We start from the raw sequence: 25,883 nt of genomic DNA on the forward strand, positions 1-25,883 counted from the left end.
TGACAAACTATATACAGTTTGAGAAGGCTAAACCACGCCCAGCAGGCAGGCACCCACCAATCCTGTTTTGCTCTCCAGCATCCTTCATTTGGATTTCCTTGTGAAATGTCTTGCATCCCAATTGATTGGTTCCAAAAGAACAACCAATCAGAGTGGAGGCATCAGGATCCTGGTTAGCAATGGGTGCCTACCTTTTATTTATTTATTTATTTATTCCTCGCATTTATATCTTGCCCTCCCCACCGAAGCAGGCTCAGACAAAACATATCATACAGAACTCAATACATAACATAACATTTTGGTATAATTTTTTTCTAATTGCTTTCCTGTGTTCCTTAGTACTACTAGTAGTATTTATTTGTATTAAGCCATAGACTATCACAAACAAAATATCAAAAATTCATAAAGATAAAATATACAAATGGAATACAATATAAGTAAAGTATCATATAACAATGGAACAAATTATACTGAAGACCACAGATAAAACAAATCGAGCAAAATACACCACGAAATAAAACAGAAATTACAATCATCGAGTAACCACAAAATCAGTAGTTAATTAGCACCCGTACAAACAGCTTTGGCCCGTAATTTCTTCGCTGCAAGGGCATACAATGCCATTCTGTGAGATATATTGGCATCAACATCAGCTAACAGAAATGCAATCTTCTCAGGATCTGAATAGGCATGTAGATCCTTAGTACTACAGTTCATATGCTGAGTTATTTCTCAAAAGATTAGGCTGTTATCAACATTCCTATTCTACGTACCTAGCTAAATTCCAGAACACCATTTTTTCTTCTTCCCATTCTAGATCTATGATATCTGTGATAACTGTGATGTATCCAATACTGAAATTATGAAATTTTTGTCTTAGCAAATGCAAAAGGGTATGTTTATTGCTTCTCTGATGTAGTTGAGTCACAGTGTGTTCTTTCAGAACTTAATTTTGTTGGTTCTTGTTTAATCACTACAAAGCAAAAAAGCAAAAAATGGACAATTTCATTTGCCTGGTATATTAGAAATTTGAAATTACATAGAATTGTACATGTAGACGAGGGATTGTTCTAATTTTTTCTGTGTGATGTTTTGTTCCCAAATTCCTCATTTTGACCTTTCCTTTCCTTTGTGTGACTCAAACAGTGATCATTTTTGGCCCTGGGGACTGGCCCCAAGGCCGACTTGCTGACCACAGCCCCAGGGCCAGCAGGGTGGGGCACCCAATTTGGCCTCCCCCCACCCCCCAGCAGCATTTCTTCCTCACTCCTTCAACCCCCGTGCAGCCTTGCCGCCTCCTCCTCCCGTTTTCCTTCCCCCATTTCCTTCTTCCTCCTTTGCCACACCTCGTGCAGCCCTGCTGCCTCCTCCTCCCCGTGTTCTCATCATTTTAAGGCTGGGGAAGAAGCCATGAAGTGCCTCCCAGGCTGACCCCCTCCCCCGTCGATCAGCTGATGAGTGGGAAAACCGCCAACGCAGCAGCAGTGAGCGATGCTGCCCTTGCCTCCTTCCATGGCTTTAAAATGGTGAAAGTGGGGGGAAGAGGAGGCGCTTGGAGGGGGGGGCAGCAAGGCTGCACGGCCTGTTTCAAACAGGCCACGGCCCGGTACCAGTCCCTGGCCCAGGGGTTGGGGACCCCTGCCTTACATTATGTTGAACAGATTCTTTACCAGAGTGAAAGGTAAAGGTAACGCCCTGTGCAAGCACCAGTCATTTCACAATGTTTTCATGGCAGACTTTTTAATGGGGTGGTGTGTCATTGCCTTCCCCAGTCATTTACACTTTACCCCCTGCAAGCTGGGTACTCATTTTACCGATCTTGGAAAGATGGAAGGCTGTCAACCTTGAGCCAGCTACCTGAACCCAGCTTCTGCTGGGATTGAACTCAGGTCATGAGCAGAGCTTGGACAAAAGTACTGCAGGTTTACCACTCTGCTCCATGGGGCTCCTTTACCAGAGGTATTCCTCCCCAATTGCTTTATCATTGTCTAGATTTAATTTTGTTCATTTCTGCATGACTTTCTTAAGCTTTATCACAATGTATTCCCCAAAGTTCAGATATGAAAGTGATCAACAGCACTACCCTAAAGCATGCCTGATGATCTTTTGCAAAACCACACAATCACAGAAGAAAAAAGGAGAGTTACTCCATTTTTAAACACACATCACTCCGATAGAAAAGAAGCAAAATTGGAACTTAGTTATAGAATGCTAGGCCTCATTAAAAGGACGAAGCCCACAACTACCTGAATCAAAGTGGGGAGAGTAAACATAAAGAAGACCCCTGCTGGATCAGGATGTTCTAATCTAGCTTCCTGTTTCCAACAGCTGGGCACCTACCAAAACAAGCAGAAAAGCAACAGATATCCAACACTATGGAGCAATTGGTATCCACATGCCTATTGAGGTCAATGTATTTTTATTGCCTCTTGTTCTATGTAATGCACTGGATCCACTTATCTGCCAGTGGATGGCACTAATGGACATTAATCTTTTATCCTGCCCCCAGCAGTTCCTTCTTACTCTGAGAGAAGTGGTGGGGGATGAAAACCCTCTTCTTGATTCTTCCTTCAGTAGGTCTATAGTGACAGAAACTGATTATTTTCTCTTTTAGGAGAGCCGGTTTGGTGTAGTGGTTAAGTGTGCGGACTCTTATCTGGGAGAACTGGGTTTGATTCCCCACTTTTCCACTTGCACCTGCTAGCATGGCCTTGGGTCAGCCATAGCTCTGGCAGAGGTTGTCCTTGAAAGGGCAGCTGCTGTGAGAGCCCTCTCCAGCCCCACCCACCTCACAGGGTGTCTGTTTTGGGGGAGGAAGGTAAAGGAGATTGTGAGCCGCTCTGAGACTCTTTGGAGTGGAGGGCGGGATATAAATCCAATATCTTCTTCTTCTCCTTTCCTTTCTTCAGAACGGACCATTGACCCATATTGCCATTAGTCCCTGTGCATCTTGCAACCCCAGGGGGCCAAAGAGTACTACTGGAGTGGGGTGGTGGTGGTTCAAAGTGTTTACATTTATGAATTGCTGGATCCAACCCAAGGGGTGGACAACTGAACACTGAACTCTGCACTCTTGGGCTATTTGATGCTCACATGTAGGCCTGGGCCTAATAATTGGTTCCTATAGTGACAGATTGACTACTTTGTAGAATACATCGTGTTGGTAATGATGTTAGATAATGCAAAGTGAACTTTGGAATTTTTGCTTTACATCATCTTCCCCTCCCTTACTTTTTTTTTTCATTTTGAGTTATTCAGATTTTCATTTTTAAAGATCCATGTATTATTAGTTATTAATGGTAAGAGTTACAAAGCTCTGTTGGATTTGTAAATGGCGTAGCCGCTTCCATAATGACACCAAAATTACTCTGCTGATTGTATGAGACTAACATACAAAACCAAAAAAAAACAGTGACAGGCAAGTCTGAAAGCATCCTGATGAAGTAGGGTTTTGTTTTGTTTTTTGCATCTCTGATCTTCTAGTTATGGTAATATATTGTTCCAGATCATTAAGTAACCTTTCTCTACTAGCTATTGTCCCTGAGTGAATAAGTAGCACCCCCCTCCCCCCCCCCCCGATACTTGTTGAATTAAATGTTTCTCTCTACAGGCAAATCCTTGCAGCAGCAAAAAGGGCTGATCAAGTTGGCCATTTTCTATGGGTGGCATCAGACACTTGGGGCTCCAAACTGAACCCCGTCCTTCAGCATGAAGATGTCGCTGAAGGAGCCATTACCATCCTGCCAAAGAGAGCAATGATAGAAGGTAAGGATTTTCCTTCTGCAGCCTCTCTGGTGTCATTTAATTTCCTTTCCTCATTATTGATGCTTTCTACTGATGTAAGTCATGAACCTGACTTGGTGTATACGTTGTATATTCAGGGCCGGCCCTAGCCCTTCTGGCGCCCTAGGCAGCAAAGCTCTGCCCCTGCCCCGAGTCACCGGGCCTGCCACCTACTCGCGAGTAGGTGCGGGGCTACTTGCGAGTAGGTGGCAGCCATGGGGATACATCAGAAGGGCTAGGGCCAGCCCTGAGGGAAGGAAAGGTGCAGTGGCGGTGATGGGGGGGGGTTGGGCAGAAAGGGAGGGAAGGGAAGGTGCTGGGGCAATCGGGGGGGGAGGGGTCGGGAAGAAAGGGAGGGAAGGAAGGAAAGAAAAGGTGTGGTGGTGGCTATCGGGGGGCGGGTAGAAAGAAAGGGAAGGAAAGGAAAAGTGTGGCAGCAGCGATCTGGGGGGGTCAGGAAGAAAGGGAGGGAAGGGAAGGAAAAGTGCAGTGGCGGCGATCGGGGGGGGTCAGGCAGAAAGAGGGGGAAGGGAAGGTGCTGGGGCAGCGGCGATGGGAAGGGTTGAGCAGAAAGGAAGGGAAGGGAAGGTGCGGCGGCAGTGGAGGGGAGAGAGGCAGGCAGGCAAACTAGGCATTTGTCATGGGCAGTGGGGGGAGCCCAATTTGGCACCCCCTCCCACCCGGTGCCCTAGGCAAGTGCCTAGTGGGTGAGCTGGCCCTGCATATATTGAATGCTTCAGAGACATGTTCAATGCCACCTAATTTGAGTTGAATCATCTTCTTAACTGTGTATACTGCTGATATGAAAACCTGTTATTTCCACAGCTGTAAATTTGTCAGCATTCTTAAAGGACTTTAGAAGCTTCCAGACTGCACACTGAGTCCCCTTTATATGTCAGAAACAAGCATCACATTAGTAGCAAGAACTGCACACACACTCACCAGGATCTCTCTGGTTTGGTTCAGATGTAACATTAAACTATGGTTTGTTTTAATAATGGTTGGTTTGTGAAGCCAGGATTTGACTTGCAGATAGTCTGTTTAATCTTGATTTGCCTTGTCAAATGCTTTCCTCACCTTTGCTTTTCCCTCAGAGATCCTCATAGAGATCTTGTTGATATCATTGCTTGCACTATCTGAAGAGCAGAACCAGGGAACAAGTATCAAATGAAACCATAATTAAGAGTAACCACAGTCAATAAACCAACCTCAAGCAAACCATGGTTTCAAATCCTGGTTTAACATACCTAACCGGCGGTAGTTAATGAAACAGTGTACCTTGGTGGGGGGTGTGTGTGTGTGTGTTGTCATCCTAACTATAGTTGCCTACACTACCCAGAGAAAAGTGGTTTAACTACTTTTTATTAATTGTTTCTCCAACTTTTCAGTGCAGGTTATCCTAACCATGGGAAGCCTCTTGACTGTCAGCAAACAGGCAAACACAGCCTCACTAAAACTTTAACTCTGCAATATTGCTGTGCCTCATTTCTCAGTTCCTGAGAGCCAAAATACACAATGAAAGAGGCTGTATTTCTAATGCAATAAGAACTGTTACATTCCAGATGTGGAGAATTTTAGAAACATTTATTTGTGCTTGAATTCAGCCTCTGGAAGACTTTTACAGGAAAACCACCTTGTTTCTTTGTTTCTCCTGTCCTAACACTGGTCTGTAAGATACACATCATTTGCTAACACAGATAAGCCTCAGGTGTTCCCTCAGCTAAACTGGAAAATTCCAACTTCCAGGTGGTGTTCATCTGCCTGTCTTGCTCTGTTGAATAATCCCCCTAGTTCCTTCCATTCTCTTAAGTGTGAATGACAACTTTTTTCTTTGGTCAATGGAAGGGTTGATGGATGTGATGTGTTTCTTGTGAAGCCCTGCGGTGAATGCTGCAGGGGAGATGTATTTTTATGGGATTTGAGGGACTTGAACAGCACTCTGCTGGATCACTAGAGTAACACTGCAACTTCGCCTTGACTCCCTGCAATGTAAAGAGCCATGCTTCAACTCTCTCACACAAGTAGAATTTGGATGCATTCTTCATAACCACTCTTGTCACATCATGCCACTCACTCCCCTTTCCTTTCTATCTGTAGACATGGTTAAACATTCAACTGGACTCCTTTTAGAAGCATAAAAGTTGCTGTCTGAAATTTATATTTCTGTTTAATATGGGGAAGAAAACTCTTTCTGAAGACTTTGTGTAAAGGGTGGGAGGATATCCTTTTCTTGTCTATTATGCTAAGTCTCTGAAGACTCCAGGAGACATTTCACACATTAAAATGAGATCCCATGTCTTTCCTCCCTCAAAGGAGGATCAAATATTTGCATTCTTTTTTACTGAATCGACACTTCCATTGTACTAATTATACTTCTCAGAGGTAGAAGGAACTCTCATCTTCTTTTTCCTGCTTTAGCCTAGGTAATTTCTCCACATATTTTTTTTTTTTATTCCAATAGGGCAAAAAGGCAGCAATTTTGCTTGTGAGAAACCATCAATTTATCACTTTTTCCTTTATATTCTCTGTCCTCAGAGCATTTTCATGCTGTTGTTATTGCCGTTCATTCACCTGCCATTTGAACTGTGACAGGTATTGTGCTGCCCTCATTGAACACCTTCTCAGCAATCCTGTGAAGTAGTTTGCTGTTATTACTATGAATTTGTCTTGAGGTTTTGACACAGAATTGCTAAAGATATAATGACACATTCCTCTTAACCAGTGGTTATGAGATGGGAAGCCAGCCATGGGAAAGGGCACTGTATTAGCCAGTATTATTTATAGAGGATCTGAGGTTTATGCTCATAGAAATGACCTGTACATGGATCCAACAGACTAGTGATCCAGCATCCTCTTTCACACAGCTGCCAGTCATAGGAACTCCATTGGAACTCATATATAATCAAATGCAAAGACAAAGGGAACCACTATTTACCAATTTCAGTTTTCTTTCAACTCTTGCCTGGCTTCTGAGCGTGGAAGGACCATAAAAATTAAGCATACAAGCAGTCAACTTGGCATGTCTACCTGTGCGCTATGGCTTGTGCACCGTCTCAAGACACATCCTGCCACAGGTTTTGAGAAATATAAACAATGGAACCAGTGTATAGTCAACCCTCTGCAATTCAGATGTTTATAAGGTGTTGATTTGGTCTGAGAAAGCCTTCATGTGCCCACTTGGTGGAGGCTCTGGAATCTGGTTCTACACAGAGGTTTTGGATATCACCCTGTTTCTATTATGCAGGGTATACTCTCTTTCAATACTATTTGGATGTAGAAGATTCAGCATCAATATGGTGGGGATGCCTTATTCTCACCAAACTGTGGATTCTTATTTGAAATGCTGTGATAGGATCATGAAGTATATTGTGTTAATTAAAGGATGCCAGTCACATTTACGTGGGAGTATTTATTTAGTTAATATGGTTATAACTTCTTTTTCTTGCCCTTATCGTGAAAGCTCTAAAGATTTATAAATTAGACTGCCATGTTTTCATCCTTATCGTTAGACTATATATCAAGCTGTAATGGGAAGAGATACCTCAACATCATCTTTATCTTCTAATAGAGAACAAGTGTTCCCAAAGGGCTACTAGTGCATTTGTATATACCAAAAGGAGGGACAAGATACACTCCAGGCATTTGTTTGCTGTTGAAATTGCTAGCTTTTACTTTTACCCCACAATGTTTGGATGCAACTGTAGTTTAAGCTTTCTTGGCCTTAATAGAGCTACGAATGAAACTGTGTGCTTAAGCAGATTGCTTTTAAAAATATGAAGCTGCTTTTCTGTAACAGCATTGGGCATTCATTATAAAGTGGGTCTTGTGCTCAGTAATAAAATTTCATATTTATGTTGTGAACATATGAAGCTGCCTTATACTGGATTGGACTCTTGGTGCATCATTGTTAGTATTGTCTACTCAGACTGGCAGCAGTTCTCCAGTGTCTCTGGCAGAGATCTTTCACATTACCTACTGCTGAATCTTTTAACTGGAAGTGCCAGGGATTGAAACTGGGACATTCTGTGTGCCAAGCAGATGCCCTACCACTGAGCCACAGATCCTCCCTTGTGCTCTTAGAATATTTTAAACACTTCACAGTCACAACCTTTATCTGTTTAATCCTCATAAAAAACCTGTCTTGAAGTCCTATGATCCTTATCCTGCAGATATGGGCCTGAAACGGAGAGACAGAGGTTTGTCTAAAACACCCAGAAAGATCATGGCAGACGATGGATTATGAATTAGGGGCAACTCATACTTTTTGCCATCACATGGTTAAGTTTTGTGTTCACATTATACTTATAAAAGTGGGTTCAGTATGTGTGTTTAAGCTGGAAGAAGGTAACTCTGCTGGCAGAAGGTAGAATGATCCCATGAGGCTCCTTGTCTGTCAAGATAAATTGTCAAAATGGGACAAAGAAATAAAGCACATTCCCAACAAAGTTTTTGAGAACTAGAATATATCTTCAGTATCTTTTTTCTGACTGTTTTTTATTGGTAATGTGAAAATAGCATGTCTTATTGTTAAACCTGTGACATTTCTGACCACTACTCACACTTTAAAAGGAAAGATTAGACTAGCAAGGAGACCTGAAGTCTCACTTGTATTGAATGTGTCTGTGCATCACTATTCAGGAGTCATCAAGCTTTTGGCAAAACTTTAATAAACTGTACTGGGTTCTCAGTGTGCATCTAATGAGTTGTACCGGAAAGACAGTGGCAAAATTTCACCTTTAGAGCACAGTCCCACACAGAATTTATCCATCTATTCACTGAAGTCAATTGGCTTACATTATTTTATTTATTTATTTATTTATTTATTTATTTATTTATTTATTTATTTATGATTTATATCCCGCCCTTCCCACAAGTGGCTCAGGGCGGCTCATTAAAGAACCTCTTAATAGGATTGCACTGCCAGTCTCTCAGAAGGCATAATAAGTGTATTTAATGGATATCCTAAGATCACTATTTAGAGTATGTGCATATGTATGTTCAAATAAATGTGTCTGTATAATCTTTGTGGGCTGGTATATTTTTATTGTTATCTGCAAAACTGGAGGTGTGGCTATATGAGTAGGAGGGCAGTTCACATATCAGGTTTGTAAAAAATGTGTTTTAACAGAAAAGCCTGTCATCACAATAGTGAACTAGTATCAGTTCAATTTCTGAAAATATAAAATGCCAATATCTCCAAATTAATTAGATTCTGTAAAAGATGCAGGTTGAAATAAGTGGACATTGCCAATGCTAGAAAGACTGTGCTGGGTACAGTAGAGTTTCTACATGACAGTAAGGGGGAGCGCACTGACTCTTCAATAGTTACAGCATTCCAAAATGTTGGAAATGATGGATCCATGTCATCTGCTCCTTTTATCTTTCTCTTGCTCTGCTTCTTCTTTATTCTAGTTTCCCACCCTTTCTTCCTCAGGGCTAAAATGAACAGAGGAATCACCTTTTTCAAAGATGGGGCTGCTAAAAAGATCGTCATCTCTGTTTTCTCTTGGTGATGTTCAGCCAACAAAATTGATTCCTGTGCTGATGACTTTGTAGCATAGGTAGAGGGGGCTGTGGTTGTGCCAGATGGCAATATTCTTAGATGCATGTTGATCAGGTCTTCTGCATAAACTGTATACACATAGACTAGCAAGATATGTACCTTCCATTTGTATGGGATGCAGGTAATGTATTTGGTATGGATACAGGTTCAGTGTGGAAGAACATTTAAGGCATCAGCTGGGCAGGAAGTGAACAATTTGATCTAGAAGAAATTTCCATCCACAGAAATTACCAGTGAATCCAACCCCCCCCCCCCACCGCAAGGGTTGACTACTGATCATGTTAATTAACATCTATTCATTTACATCAATCTTAAAACAGTCTGGTTTTGTTTGATATGCTTACAGTAAAGGATGATGTCATGTGATTTGCAAGATTCAAGGAGTGGATAATCCCTTGGATTAATCTCATAATAATCACTTCATAAAGAGGTTTAAGAGATGTTTACTCAGATCTACTTGGTATTGATAAGCAATAACCAGTATCTATATTTAATTTACAAATAGAACAGAATCTCATATCCAGATGGCTGTTATTGAAGCTTATTTAAAGGAGATGGGGCTGAAAACCATTATCTGAATTTTGTTACAATGTTTTCCACATACCTGTGAGATTTCAAAAGAACATATATTTACATTGATTAATGTAAAAAGAGCAAATATGGTTGTTTGTAGTGCCACCCTAAACAGAGCTACACTGCTAAGTCAGCTGAAGTCAATGGGCTGAGGAGGGTGTAACTGTAAAGTAAGGCTTTATTTAGACTTTTTTTGTTGGATAGGAAACCTGAGATCACATGGAAATGTGGTCTCAGCACAGTACATGCTTCTACAAAATATCACATGGAACATTTCTGGTTAAAAAGTGTAGAACAATGGCAACACAAAAGTACAATGGCAGGCAAAGATCAAGTGTCTGTTGGATTGGATTGAAGAGATCTAAGTTCAAGTCCTCACTCCATGTACCTCACTAAATGGTCTTAAGCTAGTCCCTCTCTCTTATTACATTACATATCATTTTCACCACCACTGTAATATGGAGGCTAGCCCAGGTTTGCATAAACATCTCCCTTAAAAATCCACATGCTGAAATCCCACTGCAGAATGTGATATCTAATATTATATACTGGGAAATTGTTTAGCTTGTCTTCAAAGCTCAGTTGTACTGTGAATGCTACAGCTGTTAGGGGATGTATGTGCACTTTGGGGAAAATAATTTTTTTAAGCAGCTGCAATTTATTGTACAATTATATAAAAAGATGGAAACTTCTGTCTGCCTTCCCACTCTTGATGTCAGCAAGGACGCAAGAAGAATCTGGAGCGGAACAGCAGAGAAAATTTTGGGGAGGGTGTTGTTTTTCATCGATGTTCCTCTGAGTTTTTGAAGAATTGTGCTTGACAGATTCACAAATGTTCCCTAGAGCCCTTTCATGATTAGTACAAAATCATCCTTACTCTAAAGAATTTCAAGACTGCATATTTGGTTCTCTTGTTCTCCAGTTTATCCTCACAGCAACCCTATCAGGAAGTTTAGGCTGAGTGAGGGTAACAGGTACACTTCTAGGCCTAGTGGTCTTCTCAGCACTGATTTACTGCTTTAACAATTATACAAAATTGCCTGTATATTATTTGTTTTATATTTTAATATTTGTGATTTTTTTAAATTACCACTTTCAAAATATATCTATTGAATGGCAGTAGAAGAATTTTGCAAATGAAGGAAACAGATCGTGTATTTTCCTAATGCTCAGTTCTGGATCTGATTGTTAATTTTCTTATTGCTTGGATTTATTTTCCTTTGGATGAGACAACATTTTAGACATCTCTATAATTGTGCCTTTATTTGTATATATAGAGAGCATAAGCATAGCAAACAAGTACTCCTGCAGTCCAGAGCACAACATGGACAAACCCTTAAGGCTGCATCTATAGTTCCAACTACATACTGCTATAAACCCATTTCCTTCTTCTCCTTTCTACTCTAGTTGCAAAGTGTTGTTTGTCCCATTTAAAGCAAGTGAGATCATATATATTTTTCCAACCAAAAAATACAAATTGCATTCTCAAAAAGTCTAAATTGATACTTGGGGCTATGCAAAGAGAGAAAAGGGAGCTCAGCCCTTTGACTTCCACTTGGTTTCATTGTTTGAACCCCCCCTATTTTGCTCTGCTACTATTAATACTTTGAAGGAGAGTGTGTATCCATTAAAAATGAAACTAAGTGGCAGTTAAAGGGTTAAATCCCTCACCTGCAGCACTCTGAGGCAAATAAAGGCTATAACATCCTGCAATTTGCATTTTGTAGATCTGATCTTTGTTCTAGCCTGCTTAGAGTTGCCAAGTCCAATTAAAGAAATATCTGGGGACTTTGGGGATGGAGCCAGGAGACTTTGGGGGTGGAACCATAAGCAAAGTTGTGACAAGCACAATTGAACTCCAAAGGGAGTTCTGGCCATCACTTTTAAAGGAACCGCACACCTTTTAAATGCCTTCTCTACATTAGAAATAATAAAGGCTAGGGGGCTCATAGAATTGGACCCCCTGGTCCAATCCTTTGAAACTTGGAGAGCATTTTGAGGAGAGTCATCAGATGCTATGCTGAAAATTCGGTGCCTCTGCCTCAAAAAGCAGCCCCTCCAGAGTCCCAGATACTCCCAGTTCAATTCTCCATTATACCCTATGGGAATCGATCTCCATAGGGAATGATGAAGTACCCAGCAGACATCCCCTCCCCCAGTTTCTGATTACTCTGAAGTGGGGGAGGGCCTGGGGATTGGCATCTCTACTCGTGAGCTGCTGAACTTCCAACTTCTTCAAAGCAACACAGACCAATCCAAAAGTTCAAGTTTACCTTTCCTATGCAAATGACCTCTGAAAAGATTGTGCAACCAATGGAGGGTCTGGGCTGCTTTCACAGCCACTGGGAGCAGTCATGTTGTTCTGCCTGCTCCCCCTGCCTCCATTCAGCCTTAAAGACACAGACACACCATTCCAAGAGGAAGCCTTTCCAAGAGGAGTCTGAAGCCTCCAGAGGTGGAAAGGCACATGGTGGCTGTGGGGGCAGGGCTTCCACTCACCTAAACCTACTTGAAATCTAAGAAGTTATCTCCCAGAAATTGATTTCTGTTTCCCCCCTTGTATGTGAATTGTCCATTTAGAAAAACAAAAACAACAACCAAAAAAACCCTATGGCCATCATGAAACATTATATTTTGTAATTCTGGGCCATTCAAAATGATCAGTCCACTAAATCACAATATCTACTAGTCCTAATAGCAGCCGCAGTAGCAGCATTAGTGACAGTAGCTGTTTTTAGCTAATAACTATGTACCTGTAACTGTGCAGACCATGAGCAATTTGAAGGAAATTCTACATTTGTTTGTTGAATGTAAATAGTGATCTTATTACTAGTTCTTTGCAAACACCACTTTGTTCAGGAATGGATTTGCAAGAAGTTAACTCATGTGGTTTAAGTTTACAATAACCTACCTGAGAGCTGTAAATCTGTATGCCACTCCCCTCCCCACAGTGATAAAATGTATTACCATTTAGTTTTTTCTTGTGGAAACGAAGTGCATCAGCAAGATGTTTCAGTTACGATGTTGAAATGTCCTCATTTATCTATTCATGATTGGAATGAATGCCACATGAAAATATGAATATTTATTTATTTATTTATTACTTTTCATTTATATCCCGCCCTCTCCGCAAGCGGACTCAGGGCGGCTTACAACATTATAAAACAATTAATCCAATAACACATATAAAACCATAATTTACATCAACTTTAAAACCATTCTATAGCGCTATTTCAATCCAGTATAGGCGGTATTGACTTCTTAACTATGATCAGACCCACCGGTGTCCGGTGGCAGCCCTTTTTCAGTTAGATCACAAAAGCCTGTTTAAACAGTTCGGTCTTACAGGCCCTGCGGAACGCAGATAAATCCCGCAGGGCCCTTATAGCTTCTGGGAGGGTGTTCCAAAGTTCTGGCGCTGCCACCGAAAAAGCCCTGGATCTCGTTACACATAGCCTGGCTTCTCTTGGGCCAGGGGCGGACAACAGATTTTTTGTCCCTGATCGCAGTGCTCTCTGGGGGATATATGGGGAAAGGCAGTCCCGTAGATAGGCAGGTCCCTGACCATAGAGGGCTTTAAAGGTTAATACCAACACCTTGAAGCGAACTCGGAATACAACAGGCAACCAGTGCAGCTTTCTCAGCATTGGCTGAATGTGCTCCCGTCGCGGCAGCCCCATTAGCAGCCATGCCGCAGCGTTCTGCACTAGCTGTAGTCTCCGGGTTAGTGTCAAGGGTAGCCCCATGTAGAGAGCATTACAGTGATCTATTCTTGAGGTGACCATAGCATGGATTACCGTCGCTAAGTCGTTGCGCTCCAGGTAAGGGGCCAGCTGCCGCGCTTGCCGAAGATGAAAAAAGGCAGGTCTAACAGTGGCTGCCACCTGAGCCTCCATTGTAAGGGAGGACTCAAGAAGCATGCCTAAGCTCTTGACCTTAGGGACCGGTATGAATGGTACCCCGTCAAGGGCCGGCAGCTGGATCTCTCTCCCCGGACCGCCCCGACCCAGGTAGAGAATCTCCGTCTTCGTCGGATTCAATTTCAGCCGACTCAGTCTGAGCCAAGAGGCCACGGCTTGTAACGTCAGGTCTAGATTTTCCAGGGTACAGTCAGACTGGCCACCCATCAATAGATAGAGCTGGGTGTCATCTGCATATTGATGGCAGCCCAGTCCGTACCTCCTGACAATCTGGGCAAGGGGGCGCATATAGATATTAAATAGCATCGGGGATAGGACCGCTCCCTGCGGCACCCCACAGCTAAGAGAGTGCCTCTGGGATGCTTCCTCCCCTATCACCACCCTTTGTCTTGGAGAAAGGAGGTCAGCCACTGTAAGGCCAATCCCTGAATCCCCACATCGGCAAGGTGGCTAGTCAGTAGCTGATGGTCAACCGTGTCAAAAGCAGCTGACAGATCTAATAACAACAGCACTGCAGAACCGCCATGGTCCAGATGTCGCATAAGGTCATCTATGAGGGCGACCAGAACTGTCTCCGTCCCGTGACCTGGCCGGAAGCCGGACTGGAATGGATCCAGTGCGGAAGTGTCCTCCAGGAATCCCTGCAGCTGAATCGCTACCGCCCGCTCTATGACCTTGCCCAGAAAGGGAAGGTTCGACACCGGCCGATAGTTCGCCAATATGGCCGGGTCTGCTGATGGTTTTTTTTAAGAGGGGACGGACCACTGCCTCTTTAAGAGGTGTGGGAAAGATCCCTTCAGTCAGGGACCTGTTGATAATGTCCTGTAGTGGTTCACGCAGCCACGTTTGGCTAGCCTTTATAAGCCAAGACGGGCACGGGTCTAACCTACAGGTCGTAGGGTGCACAGCTGCAAGGATCCTGTCGACTTCCTCCAGACTCAGTGGACCGAAGGAGTCCAGAATTGAACCAGAAGACATGCTCGGTGCCCCAAGTTCATCTACTGTATTAATTATAGCGGGTAGGTCGTGTCGGAGCGACGAGACCTTATCTGCGAAAAAGCTCGCAAAAGCCTCACAGCCTATTTCCAATTCTCTATTATTTTGTTTGCCCTGCGGCAATTCTGTTAATGACCGAATTATACTAAACAATTGTGCTGGGCGCGAGGTCGCAGATGCGATTCTGGATGCAAAGTAATCCTTCTTTGCAATCCGAATAGCCATCTCATAGGTCCTCATAAATGACCTATATGATGTTCTCGTAGCTTCGTCACGAGCATAGCACCATTGTCTCTCTAGTCGTCTTAATCTTCGCTTCATTGATCGCAGCTCCGGGGTATACCACGGAGCGGATCGTGATCGAGGATGAAGAGGACGTCGGGGAGCGATTTCGTCAATGGCCTCGGAGAGCCGGTTATTCCAGGTCTCCACTAGCTCATCCAACGAGTCGCCGGTGGGCCAAGGATTCCGTATAGCCGTTTGAAGCCGCAATGGGTCCATCTGACTACGTGGGCGAGCCAAAATCTGCTCACCGCCTAAACGGGACAGGGGTGGCATGTCCACACGAGCCTTCAGGGCCTGGTGGTCAGACCATGGCACTGCCTCGGCAGATATCTGATCCACTACTACTCCCGCCGCAAAGATCAGGTCTAGTGTGTGTCCAGCCTGATGCGTGGGCTCTGTTACATAGTGGGAAAGTCCTAGTGCTGCCATGGAAAGCACCAGGTCCATCGCACGAGTGGAAGCTGCGTCCTCAGCATGGACATTGAAGTCACCCAGGACTATAAGTCGAGGGTGCTCCAATGCCCAGCCTGCTACAGCCTCCATCAGGGACGGCAGGGCACTGGCCAGTGCGTTAGGCGGACGGTACACCAGCCAGATTGCCAAACTCTCCCCAACGTCCCACACCAGACCCACACACTCCACGCTCTTGATCTCTGGCGGCAGAAGTATCCTGAAGGAGCAATCCTCCCGTATGAAAAAGGCCACCCCTCCCCCCCGCCCGCTAGTCCGGGCCTGGTGAAGGACGGAGAAACCAGGCGGGGCCACTTGGGAGAGAGCAACTGTCTCCCCTCCCGCACCCAGGTCTCCGTCACACAAGCCAGGTCCATGTCCTGCCTGATAAAAAATTCTTGTAGGACTGAAGTTTTATTATTTATGGACCTGGCATTGCACATCACCAGGGACGGAGGCGAGTGTTGCCACTTGGTCCTCCCACTTGCCATCCTTGGGATGGGACGCAGGCTGGAAGGGGAGCGAGCCCTTTTGTATCTCGAACTCCTTCCATTCACACACTGCCTGCTCCCACCGCTGTACTTTCCCCTCCCCAGGAGCACTGGAATCCCCTGGCCTGACATCATTTACCAAGATCTTCCGAAGTCTAGGTCTCTATCTTGGATCAGCAACTGCACAAACGTATTCTGTCCTTTTGCCCACTCTATCTAAAAATTCCTAACCACTACCAGTCGTCTCAGCCAATTAAGAAAGAAAAAGGAAGAGAATCAGCAATAATAATTATAATTTTTTTTTAAAAAAAAATTATTTTAGTTCGCCCCCTCCCCCGACCCTCAATTCTAATTAATTGGTCAGTTATCTTATCTTATCTCATTTTAGTGGATAAATAATCCCCTAGGTCTAAATAAAATCATCTAATCAAGTTTTAAATCAATTTAAGACCCAAAAATAACCATAAATAATAAGTGGGCAAAGTCACTAATTGCAACGGGTAATTTGTTTGCTGGAAAGCTGGGAGTGGTGGTATGCTGCAGTTCTTAAAGTGCTAGATGGTTTTAGCATTGAGTCCTCAGTCTCTTTAAAATGCAGGAAGGCAGATTTTTTAAAGTGCTGGTGTGCTGCAGTTCTTAAAGTGCTAGAACGGTTTTAGCATTGAGTATTCTCAGTCTCTTTGAGGTGCAGGGAGGCAGGTTTTAAGTGCTGGTGTGCTGCTGTTCTTAAGTGCTGGATAGTGTGCTACAGTTCTTAAAGTGCTCTTTAAAGGGAAAGAAGGTGCTAGTGTGCTGTAGGTCTTCGGTTGCTGGCCAGTTGCTTTGCGTAAGCTGGTCTCGATCTTTTTAAAGTGGCAGTGCAGTACAGAGGTATCGAGGTGTAATGTGCAGAGGAAGTGCTGGGGTAGCAGGGGGGAAGGTCACAGCTTATCAGGTTATCTGTATAGGTCTCAGCTCATCAGATTTTTCGGCGTATATAAGTTTTGTTATTTTGAGGAAAGTGCTTGAAAAATAAATGAAGCCTGATAGAACAGATGGACTTGCTAAAGAGTGTGTAGAGCTTGGGCAACTATATCCTCCCAGGACTACAGCTGTTCAAGACTGAAGTAATAAGGCACCTTTAGATCTCTTTCAGGTACTAAAATTGTCAATAGCTAGGGAACTGCTGGGTGTAGTGAGAACACTGAGGAACTGCCATATAAAGCATGCATTGCTGTGTGGCCTTCCCAATCCCCAGGTCCCAGCGGGGAATCCCCCGGTTTTACAGGCTTTTCCCCACCCCCAGCCAGCTGGCCAGTGGGGGGAAGCCCCGCCCCCACAGCCACCATGTACCTCTAGATCTCTGGCAGGTTTAGAAACCTGCAAACAGGTCCCATTTCAAAATGCCTGTGTGTGTGTGTGCCTTTAAAGTTGAGCAGGAAGTACTTCATAGGGAAGGGTCAGTAGCAGAAGCTCTTCAGAGAACAGCCTTCCATTTGTTTTGCTTTCGTTTTAGAGCAAGTAAGTGGGTGGGTGAGAGAGAGAGAGCAGTGTAGCTAGAGCTACCAATCCTCAGGTGGGGGCAGAGGATCCCCCGGGTTGGAGACCTTCCCCCCCCCACTTAAGGGTCATTAGAAAGCAGGAGGGGGAGGGAAATGTCTGCTGGGAACTCTCTTTGGAGTATTATTCCCATTGGAAATAATAGAGAATTGATCTGTGGGTATCTGGGGCTCTTGGGGGGGCTGTTTTTTGAGGTAAAGGCACCAAATTTTCAGTATAGCATCCAGTGCCTCTCCACAAAATAGCCCCCAAGTTTCAAAAGGATTGAACCAGGGGGTCCAATTCTATGAGCCCCAAAAGAAGGTGCCCCTATCCTTCATTATTTCCTATGGAAGGAAGGCAGTTTAAAAGGCAGTTTAAAATGTGATGGCCAGAACTCCCTTGGAGTTCAATTATGCTTGTAACACCCTTGCTCCTGGCTCCACCCCAGTGTCTCCTGGCTCCACCCCCAAAGTCTCCTGGTTCCATCCCCAAAGTCCCCAGATATTTCTTGAATTGGACTTGGCAACCCTATTACTGTGAGATTTTTTTTTCTGAATCTGAATATCTCTACTGATACTATGAGTAAGATTTAAAAAGTGTCCATAGTAGAGTTGTCAACCTCCAGGTAAAGTCTGGAGATCTCCCAGAATTCCAACTAATCTCCAGATGACAGGAATTTGCTCCCCTAGATGAAAATGCTGTTTTGGAAGGTGTACTGTATGGCATTATACCCCACTGAGGTCCTTCACATTTCCAAATTCTCCTCTTCTTGGCCTCCATCTTTATAAGCTCCAGGACTTTCCCAAACCAAAGTTGGCAACCCTAGTCCAAATTAAGGTCCATTCAGTTTTCAGAAACATTTGCAATAATTTTGCATGTATTTTGTAGCAACATTCAGCATACAGGTGGACCAAAAGAAGCACTATAAATGCGTGCAAGTCCAGAGCCCTACCCCGGCAGTTCAATGGCCTCCACCCAGTGTGGCTATGCACTATGTTCCTTGGTGATCCTTGGAATTTTTTTTTTCTGTTAAAATAAGGATGGGGGTAGGGAAGCAGCATTAGCTATGGCAGAAGGCAATAGCAGAGGGAAATGTAGAAAAACACAGAGGCAAAGAATGGTATAGAATACAGCAGCAACCACTGAAGAGAACAGAGTTTAGTTTGAGACATTGCTTGGCAATAACACTAAACCACTCTGAAGAATAATAGCCACTGGAGAAAAATCTAAAAGCTCACAGGATTTATTTTCTTTCTGGGGGGGGGGGCTGTTTTCTTCCTATTCTGTCAGATTTCTTAAATCTTTAGAAATAGATTTTTCTTTTATTTTCTTTTAAAAATGGCCTCCTTTCTTCCAAGTCAGCTTCAAAAACAAAACAGACAGTGACTATGTTTCTTGCTATTCATCTGATTATGCAACAGTAATCCTGGCTGTCCATTGGTTCTGGTGAATGCGTTATCAAGCCTCCAAAGGACTGTAGTTTCACAGCTGCATTTAAAGGATCAGTCCTCATCTGCTAGCTTGAAATTCTCTGAACTGGCTTTTACTGCAGTTTTCTTCATGCCTTTATCAACCAAGGGTATTGACATTAGAACCAAAGATAATCCTGTTCTTACTATTCTTTCTCTCATCCTTATCATTGTTGTCCATGCTTCTGCATATTTTTAAAAGGATTTCTAGTTATTGGGGGGGGGGATGAAAACAAGATGGGAGCAGGAAGAAAATGATAGCATAAATGTGCAAGTTGCTAAATCTTCTGATTAGTCACCATTAGGCATATACAAGAATGTTAAGGCCTCTGGACCCTCTTCCTTCTGAGGGTCAAGTTGCCTCTTGACCAATGGAAGAAATATGTGATTACTTCACATACAGAAGAACTACATTTTCATATTTTATTCCATATTGCCTTCTGTTGCTTGTTTACCATTTCCACAGCTGGCAAATAGAAGCTTCCAGCTTTTGTTTAGATTTTATTGCTAATTGAGGTTGATTATTGTTGTCTCATTTTAGAGAAGACTCTTCTTGCCCATTACTCAACACTATCCCAAACATTCATTACTGAGGCACTTTAATGTGGTAATCTCCCTGTTCTCTCCCCCTCCCCTCTTTAAGCCAACACAGCATGCAGCTCATTTTTCTTACACATTCTTCCTTACTCTTAGTTTGTCCCACAATTAAAGGGAAACAAAGCCTTGATACTGATACAGGATAATTACTGTAATTAGAATTTATAGTACTGTTGAGCAACAAGTGTGTGTGTGTGTGTTGGGGGGGGGATGATTGAAAAAAACAAAAGTTGTTCAAAGATAAGGACTTCAGGAGAAAAATACTAAAGCAACTGTTGAATGTAGATGATGAATCTTAGATGATGAACTCTATCATCTTCACGCCTTTGTCCTGTCTTCTCTGGACTACTGCAATGTGCAATATGTGGAACTATTTCAGAAACCAAACATCACTGTATCTCAGAGGAAAGATACAGAATATTACATGAAAGCGCATTCTTCAAAAATGAGAGTTGAGTGTTTTCAATATTTATGCTTTGCCCAAAGTTTATGACCTCTTCATCTGACAGATGCTCTGATTTGTACTTACGGACTCCTCTGGAATTCTGTGAGACCAAAAGCTGGCAAAATATTCCTTTCAATGAGCACAGTCTAAAATGGCTACAAAGACTAAAGCTTTTTGCTTGCAGAGTGATTAGTTAGTGTGTGTGTGTATGTATGGCTTTTTTTGAGCAGGAATGCAGCTCCGGCTGGCTTGGCATCAGAAGGTGTGTCCTAATATGCAAATTAGTTCCTGCTGGGCTTTTTCCACAGAAAAGCCCTGTATGAAACAATGGTGATGTCAGGAGTGTGGAAGCTAATATGCAAATTAGTTTCTGCTGGGCTTTTTCTATCAAAAAGATGCCTATATAACTTTAGGATCTGTTGTATAGGCAAATATATATTATATAGGCATATGAGAAATACCTGGACATGTCTGAGATCACACAATGTTTCCAACATTTTGGGAAATCCAGCTGAAGTCTATTTTGATGCCTCTTTTTAGTGCTAATTTCATCTTGCCACTCCTGGTACTGGCTGCTTTTTGTTGCAATACTGAACCATATACTTCCTATTTTTGTCTATGTCCATGTAAAGTGCAAGACAAATGGAAGATAGCTCTCAGTCATCGGAAAGACTGCACTTCTTCAAGTGTAATGCGTTAATATTGAGAGGCAATTTTATATAGTGGTTAAGGTATCAGACTAGGATCTGGGAGACCCAGGTTCAAATCCCCATTTTGCTGTGGAAGTTCACTAGGTGACCTTGAAGCAGTCGTTGTTTCTGAGCCTAGTTTACTTGACAGAGTTATGGTGAGAATAAAATGGAAGATATGGGAACAAGGCTTGCTACCCTAAGGTCCTCGGAGGAAAGAAAAACATACCAATTTATTAAATATTCCCAGTCCAAGCACAGTGAGCTATGATTTCCCACCTCAAGCACTTTGAGCATACAATCAAATATTGGGTTAGCTACTGTTCTACAGCAATGCACAGTATTTTGAGATGAAGAAGGCTGGTAATCCTGTGGTGATCTGGGCTCAATTCCCAAACTGCATATACCAGCTTCATACTCAGGGTGACATTTCTGTATTGACCTGGTACTTAACATTATAAAGTTAAAAAGCAGGCTTTAGGGAGAATTCCAGTAATCCCAAGAAGCCACTAGCTGGAAGGAAATACTACTATTTAATATACAGCTCTTGGGAGGCAGAGAATGCAATTTTAGTGCAGCAAGATAGTGTTATCAGTATAGTGTTTCCCTCCTCATTTTAACTTGCCGGAATTATTTTGGCTCCCCTCATTCTTGCTGCAGCCTCCTCCAATTTGTTATGTTAAAGTGATGGAAAAGTATAATGTGTAACCTTATCCTTAGGTTGCTTTATACTTTAGACATGAGTGAATAATGGAAAAATGATTTTTTTAAAATGAAGAAATTAAGTCTGAATGACAGTGTTTCATTCATTTCAGTGAAGGGATGCTCCTCATTCTGGTTTTCATTGTTATGAAGATCCTTTGTGCCATGTGCCCTAGTCCTCCTGAGTTTTGATGTAGGAATTTAGATGTCTAAGATTATTACTGGAACTGGAGCAAGTTCAGTTTCCTGTGGTGTTCAGTTTCTTCAGTTCATTTAAATATTTCCTCCCGCCATCTGATATTAATTGATATTGTTAATCTCCTGGGTGATGCAATCATCTATACAATTATAGCAAGATTATTTTTGAGGAGTGTTGATCGGACATGGTACTGAGTGCATAAGTGAAAACATCTCATGAAAGGAATCTATAATTCCATTTAGGCTGGGGTTTTTTTGCAGTGTTTTATTAATAAACACATAATAGGAATATAACAGAGAGGAACAGGACTGAAAAATGAGTGTTATGGCAAATCATGCACAAATTAAATTGGGGGGGGGGGTCAAATAAGAATGGTTTTGTTCCATGTCAGAAACAAGACTAGGGAAATCAGAGCTCCAACACCTGGGAAGAGTTTTGAAAGTATTCCTATAGACAGAGCTTGCCTCATACCATATAGACAATGGCTCAATGGATTGATCAATTCTGGTCATAGGGTGTGCAATCAGATACTGCTGATCTAATACAATTTTTCCTGTATTAGATGTGAAAAGATTTCCTGATATTTCCTGTTTCTGATATTTTTCTCCTAACACATTTTAGAAATATCTGGAAGTGGGATGGCAAGTCTTTCTATCATCATAGCTGGTCCACAGTGGAGTGGACATGTCTTCCTATTTAAAATAGTCCCTTTGAAGTGTGAAGGGCGGGAGATGGTGTGTGTGTGACAGACTATTTTTAAGAGGCTTAGAAGTGCTTGCCAAACTTTCACCCAGTTCTCTGTCTGTGTTCAAACTGCTCTCAGCTAATGCTGAATTCAGACTGTATCCAGTCAATGTAAAAATCTGGCTCTGTCAGCGCTAAGCCCTTTTCTCTATCAGGGCTATTCTCAGATGGTTTCAATACACATCACTTCTCAGTTAAGGTCTGAATCTCAGTATCCAGTTGTCTCAATACTTTTTTTTTTGCTGATTTCACCTGGATGTTTAATAATAATAATAATAACAACAACGACAATGACAACAACTACTATTATTATTATTTATTACTATTATTATTATTACTATCATTGTTATTATTTGTTTATTTATATTCCACCATTCCCCCATTGGGGGCTCAGAGTGGAGTACATCAAATAAAATAAATCACAATAAAATCATAATAAAAGTAATTACAACATTCATCGAGTATAGCAAAATAATTCATCAAGATGGTATAGTACAAGTAGTACCACAATACAGCACAGTAGAGCAACAAAGCAGTAGGGGGAGGCCAACTGATGGATGGATAGATGCCCACTGCCTCTTTTGCAGGCCCTACAAAAGGCAATAGGCCAGGTAGGGCCTGGATCTCCAAAGGAAGCTGATTCCATCAGGTCAGGGCCAGGACCGAAAAAGTCCTGGCCCTGGTGGAGGCAAGATGGGCATCTCTTGGGCTGGGGACTATCAGACGATCTTGGGAGGCCAAACGAGGTGACCTCCAGAGCGTATATGGAAGGAGAACCTTTTGTCATTTTTGAGTTTTAAAAACATCTCAAGTGCCATTTTCATGGGTTTTAGTTAAAGGGTGATCCTATCCTCAGTTTCCTGGGCTGAGCAAATAGCCAAAATATATCTTAATGACAAGATGGAACAGCCAAAGTTTCTTCAATGACGAAGATAACACATTACCAGGGAAGGGAGGGAAGTGGATGGGGTACATCAAAGGGAGACTTACCAGGAGAAGGGAGAAGGCACAGGCCATATTGCCGGCATCACGTAGGAAGTGACATTATCATGCCGTGCCATCGCTGTGACACTCTGGTATGAAAACTCAATGATAAAAATGGCTTCCACCAGAGCTTTTACCCAAATACAAGATCATCACCTAGATGTTGCTGGTGTGATGATGTTACTTCCTGTGTGATGCCGGTGACATGGCCCAGGCTTTCCTTGGTTTTATTGTTAAATTATTAATTATATTATATACTGTTTTATTGTATCATGGTTTTACCATGTCTTGTTAGCCGCCCTGAGCCTGCCTAGGCGGGGAGGGCGGGGTATAAATAAAAGTTTATTATTATTATTATTATTATTATTATTCCTGCCAGCCAGTGATCACTGGCTAGGGGAGGCAGGGACTGGCAATGGGGGACCCCCACCTCCACCAGGGGTCAAGGAACCCTAACAGTAGGGTTCTTGCTGCTCTTGGGAGGAAGGCCTTTATAGACTTACTATTTTGTGTAAGGAAGTCAGGAAAGGCACAATTATCATTGTTATTAAATATCAGCAACATGTTCCCAATATTTCTAGAACAAATTTTTGGAATGATAACTATACTCCCAATATTTTAAGAAAAAACAATAATAATGTCCTTCCTTACTTTCTGATATGGAATCAAGAAAATCCTTTTGCGAGTACATAGCCCTTTCCCCATTACTCTAAGACCTGTCATCAACTTGTGATTCCACATTTCATGACTGGATTCTTTGCAAATAAAAATACGTTGCATTCACTATAACCATTGTAGCCTGTGCTTTGCAGTACTGTTCTGATTATCAGGAGATCAAATCATCAATTTAGGGTTTTCAAAATAAGTTAAATAATTATATCCTCAAGCTCCTCCCCAGTTAGGATTTTTTCAGCCTTTTATCCAGGAGTTTCATTCTTCCAACCTCCATCAAATTTCGCAGAATTTTGGGGAACACAACCCCATGGATTGAAGAGAGAGAGAATGTTTCCCCATTTCCTAGGTGTCCATGAAGACCACAGAAAAAGGGTAAAACCTCTATCTAATTTCTACACCCAGTGTAAAACTTTATAAACTTCTATCATATCCCCAGATTAGTCACTACTTTTCTAAACTCCAACATTGCCCATTGTGCCTATTTGTTGTAATCATTGATGCAATTATATGGAGTGCTTGACCCAAGTGAGTAAAGTGTTGTGATTGAGGTACTTCAGTTTTCAGATGTCTTATTAACAAAACATAGTAGCTAATTATGATTTTATACACTATTCCATGCTCAAATATTAGCTTGTGTATTTTGTTCAAGGGTGTTATATCTAAGTTAACTGTTCTCTAGCCTCTCAGTTTGGTCCTGCAACACATAGTAACCCAGATGTGCCATCCAAAGATGAACAACTTCCTCTTAAGACAATTATCCTTTAACTTAAATGACAGATAAGCAATAAGAGGAGAAAGAAACAGAATTAAAACAACCTAGTTTTGAAGGAAGGAGCCTTATGGTGCAGAGTGGTAAGCTGCAGTCCTGCAGTCCAAACTCTGCTCATGACCTGAGTTTGATCCTGGCAGAAGCTGAGTTCAGGTAGCCGGCTCAAGGTAGACTCAGCCTTCCATCCTTCTGAGGTCGGTAAAATGAGTGTCCAGCTTGCTGGGGGTAAAGTGTAGATGACTGGAGAAGGCAATGGCAAACCACCCTGTAACAAAAAGTCCGCCAAGAAAATGTCAAACAACTCAGTGCTTGCATAGGATCAACCTTTACCGTTTTTAGTTTTGAAAGAGCAGAGGAAAATCACTCTCAGCACCATTAACTAATTTATTACAAACTTCAGGCTGAATTTAATATAGCAGTACATATTCATTGTCTCAAAATGGAGGATGGAAGATGGAGAATGAGGAATTTTCCTTTGTTGTTGACATAAACAGTTCCACAGACACATAAGATCAGATGAGGTTGAATTGCCCACTAATGACATAACTTTAGCTTCTTTTATGTGCTTGTATCAACTTAATTTTGTAAGCATACAGCAAAAAACTCTTCAAATTGACTGTATTCCAGCACTGCACTCTGAAGCCCTAACTTGTATCCTCTCTCCAAACTCTACCAAAGAATCTTCAGGAATTTCCCACCAGCCTGGAAAGGTATCACTAAAGGCCTCTGGGTGAGTGCTCCCCCTAGCCCTTGCTGTCTTCCCACCCACTCAAGTGAAAGCATTAACTTCCCCCCACCTCAAGAGGAGCTGATCTCTGCCATCTGGAGAGCAGTTGTAATTCTGAGTGGGGACGTTAACCTGGAGATTGGCAACAGTGGTTCCCCAGGAGGAAGTGGCTGGTAGCATCAAGGCACCCAGAGGGTGCATTCAAGCCTAGGGCAGCCAACCTCCAGATAGAGCCTGAAGATTTCCTGGGATCACAACAGAACTACAGACAACAGATCTCTCTCCCCATCCTGAAGAAAAT

At 42.5% G+C, this 25,883-nt stretch overlaps 1 protein-coding gene across 6 annotated transcripts in view; it reads left to right on the forward strand.

The window, feature by feature from the left end:
* Positions 1-25,883, forward strand: part of GRM7 (glutamate metabotropic receptor 7) — an 870,101-nt gene that overhangs the window by 469,110 nt on the left and 375,108 nt on the right. For all 6 annotated transcript variants that reach the window (XR_009555438.1, XR_009555437.1, XM_060239599.1 and 3 more), the window contains exon 4: positions 3,611-3,765. Coding sequence is in view for 4 of the 6 variants with exons in the window: in XM_060239599.1 (XP_060095582.1) it covers positions 3,611-3,765 (155 nt within the window). In the remaining 2 variants the exon portion in view is untranslated. The remainder of the gene's footprint in view (positions 1-3,610; positions 3,766-25,883) is intronic.

The sequence above is a fragment of the Heteronotia binoei genome, chromosome 5 (genome assembly GCF_032191835.1).
Source record: "Heteronotia binoei isolate CCM8104 ecotype False Entrance Well chromosome 5, APGP_CSIRO_Hbin_v1, whole genome shotgun sequence".
In the NCBI taxonomy this organism is placed as follows: Eukaryota; Metazoa; Chordata; class Lepidosauria; order Squamata; family Gekkonidae; genus Heteronotia; species Heteronotia binoei.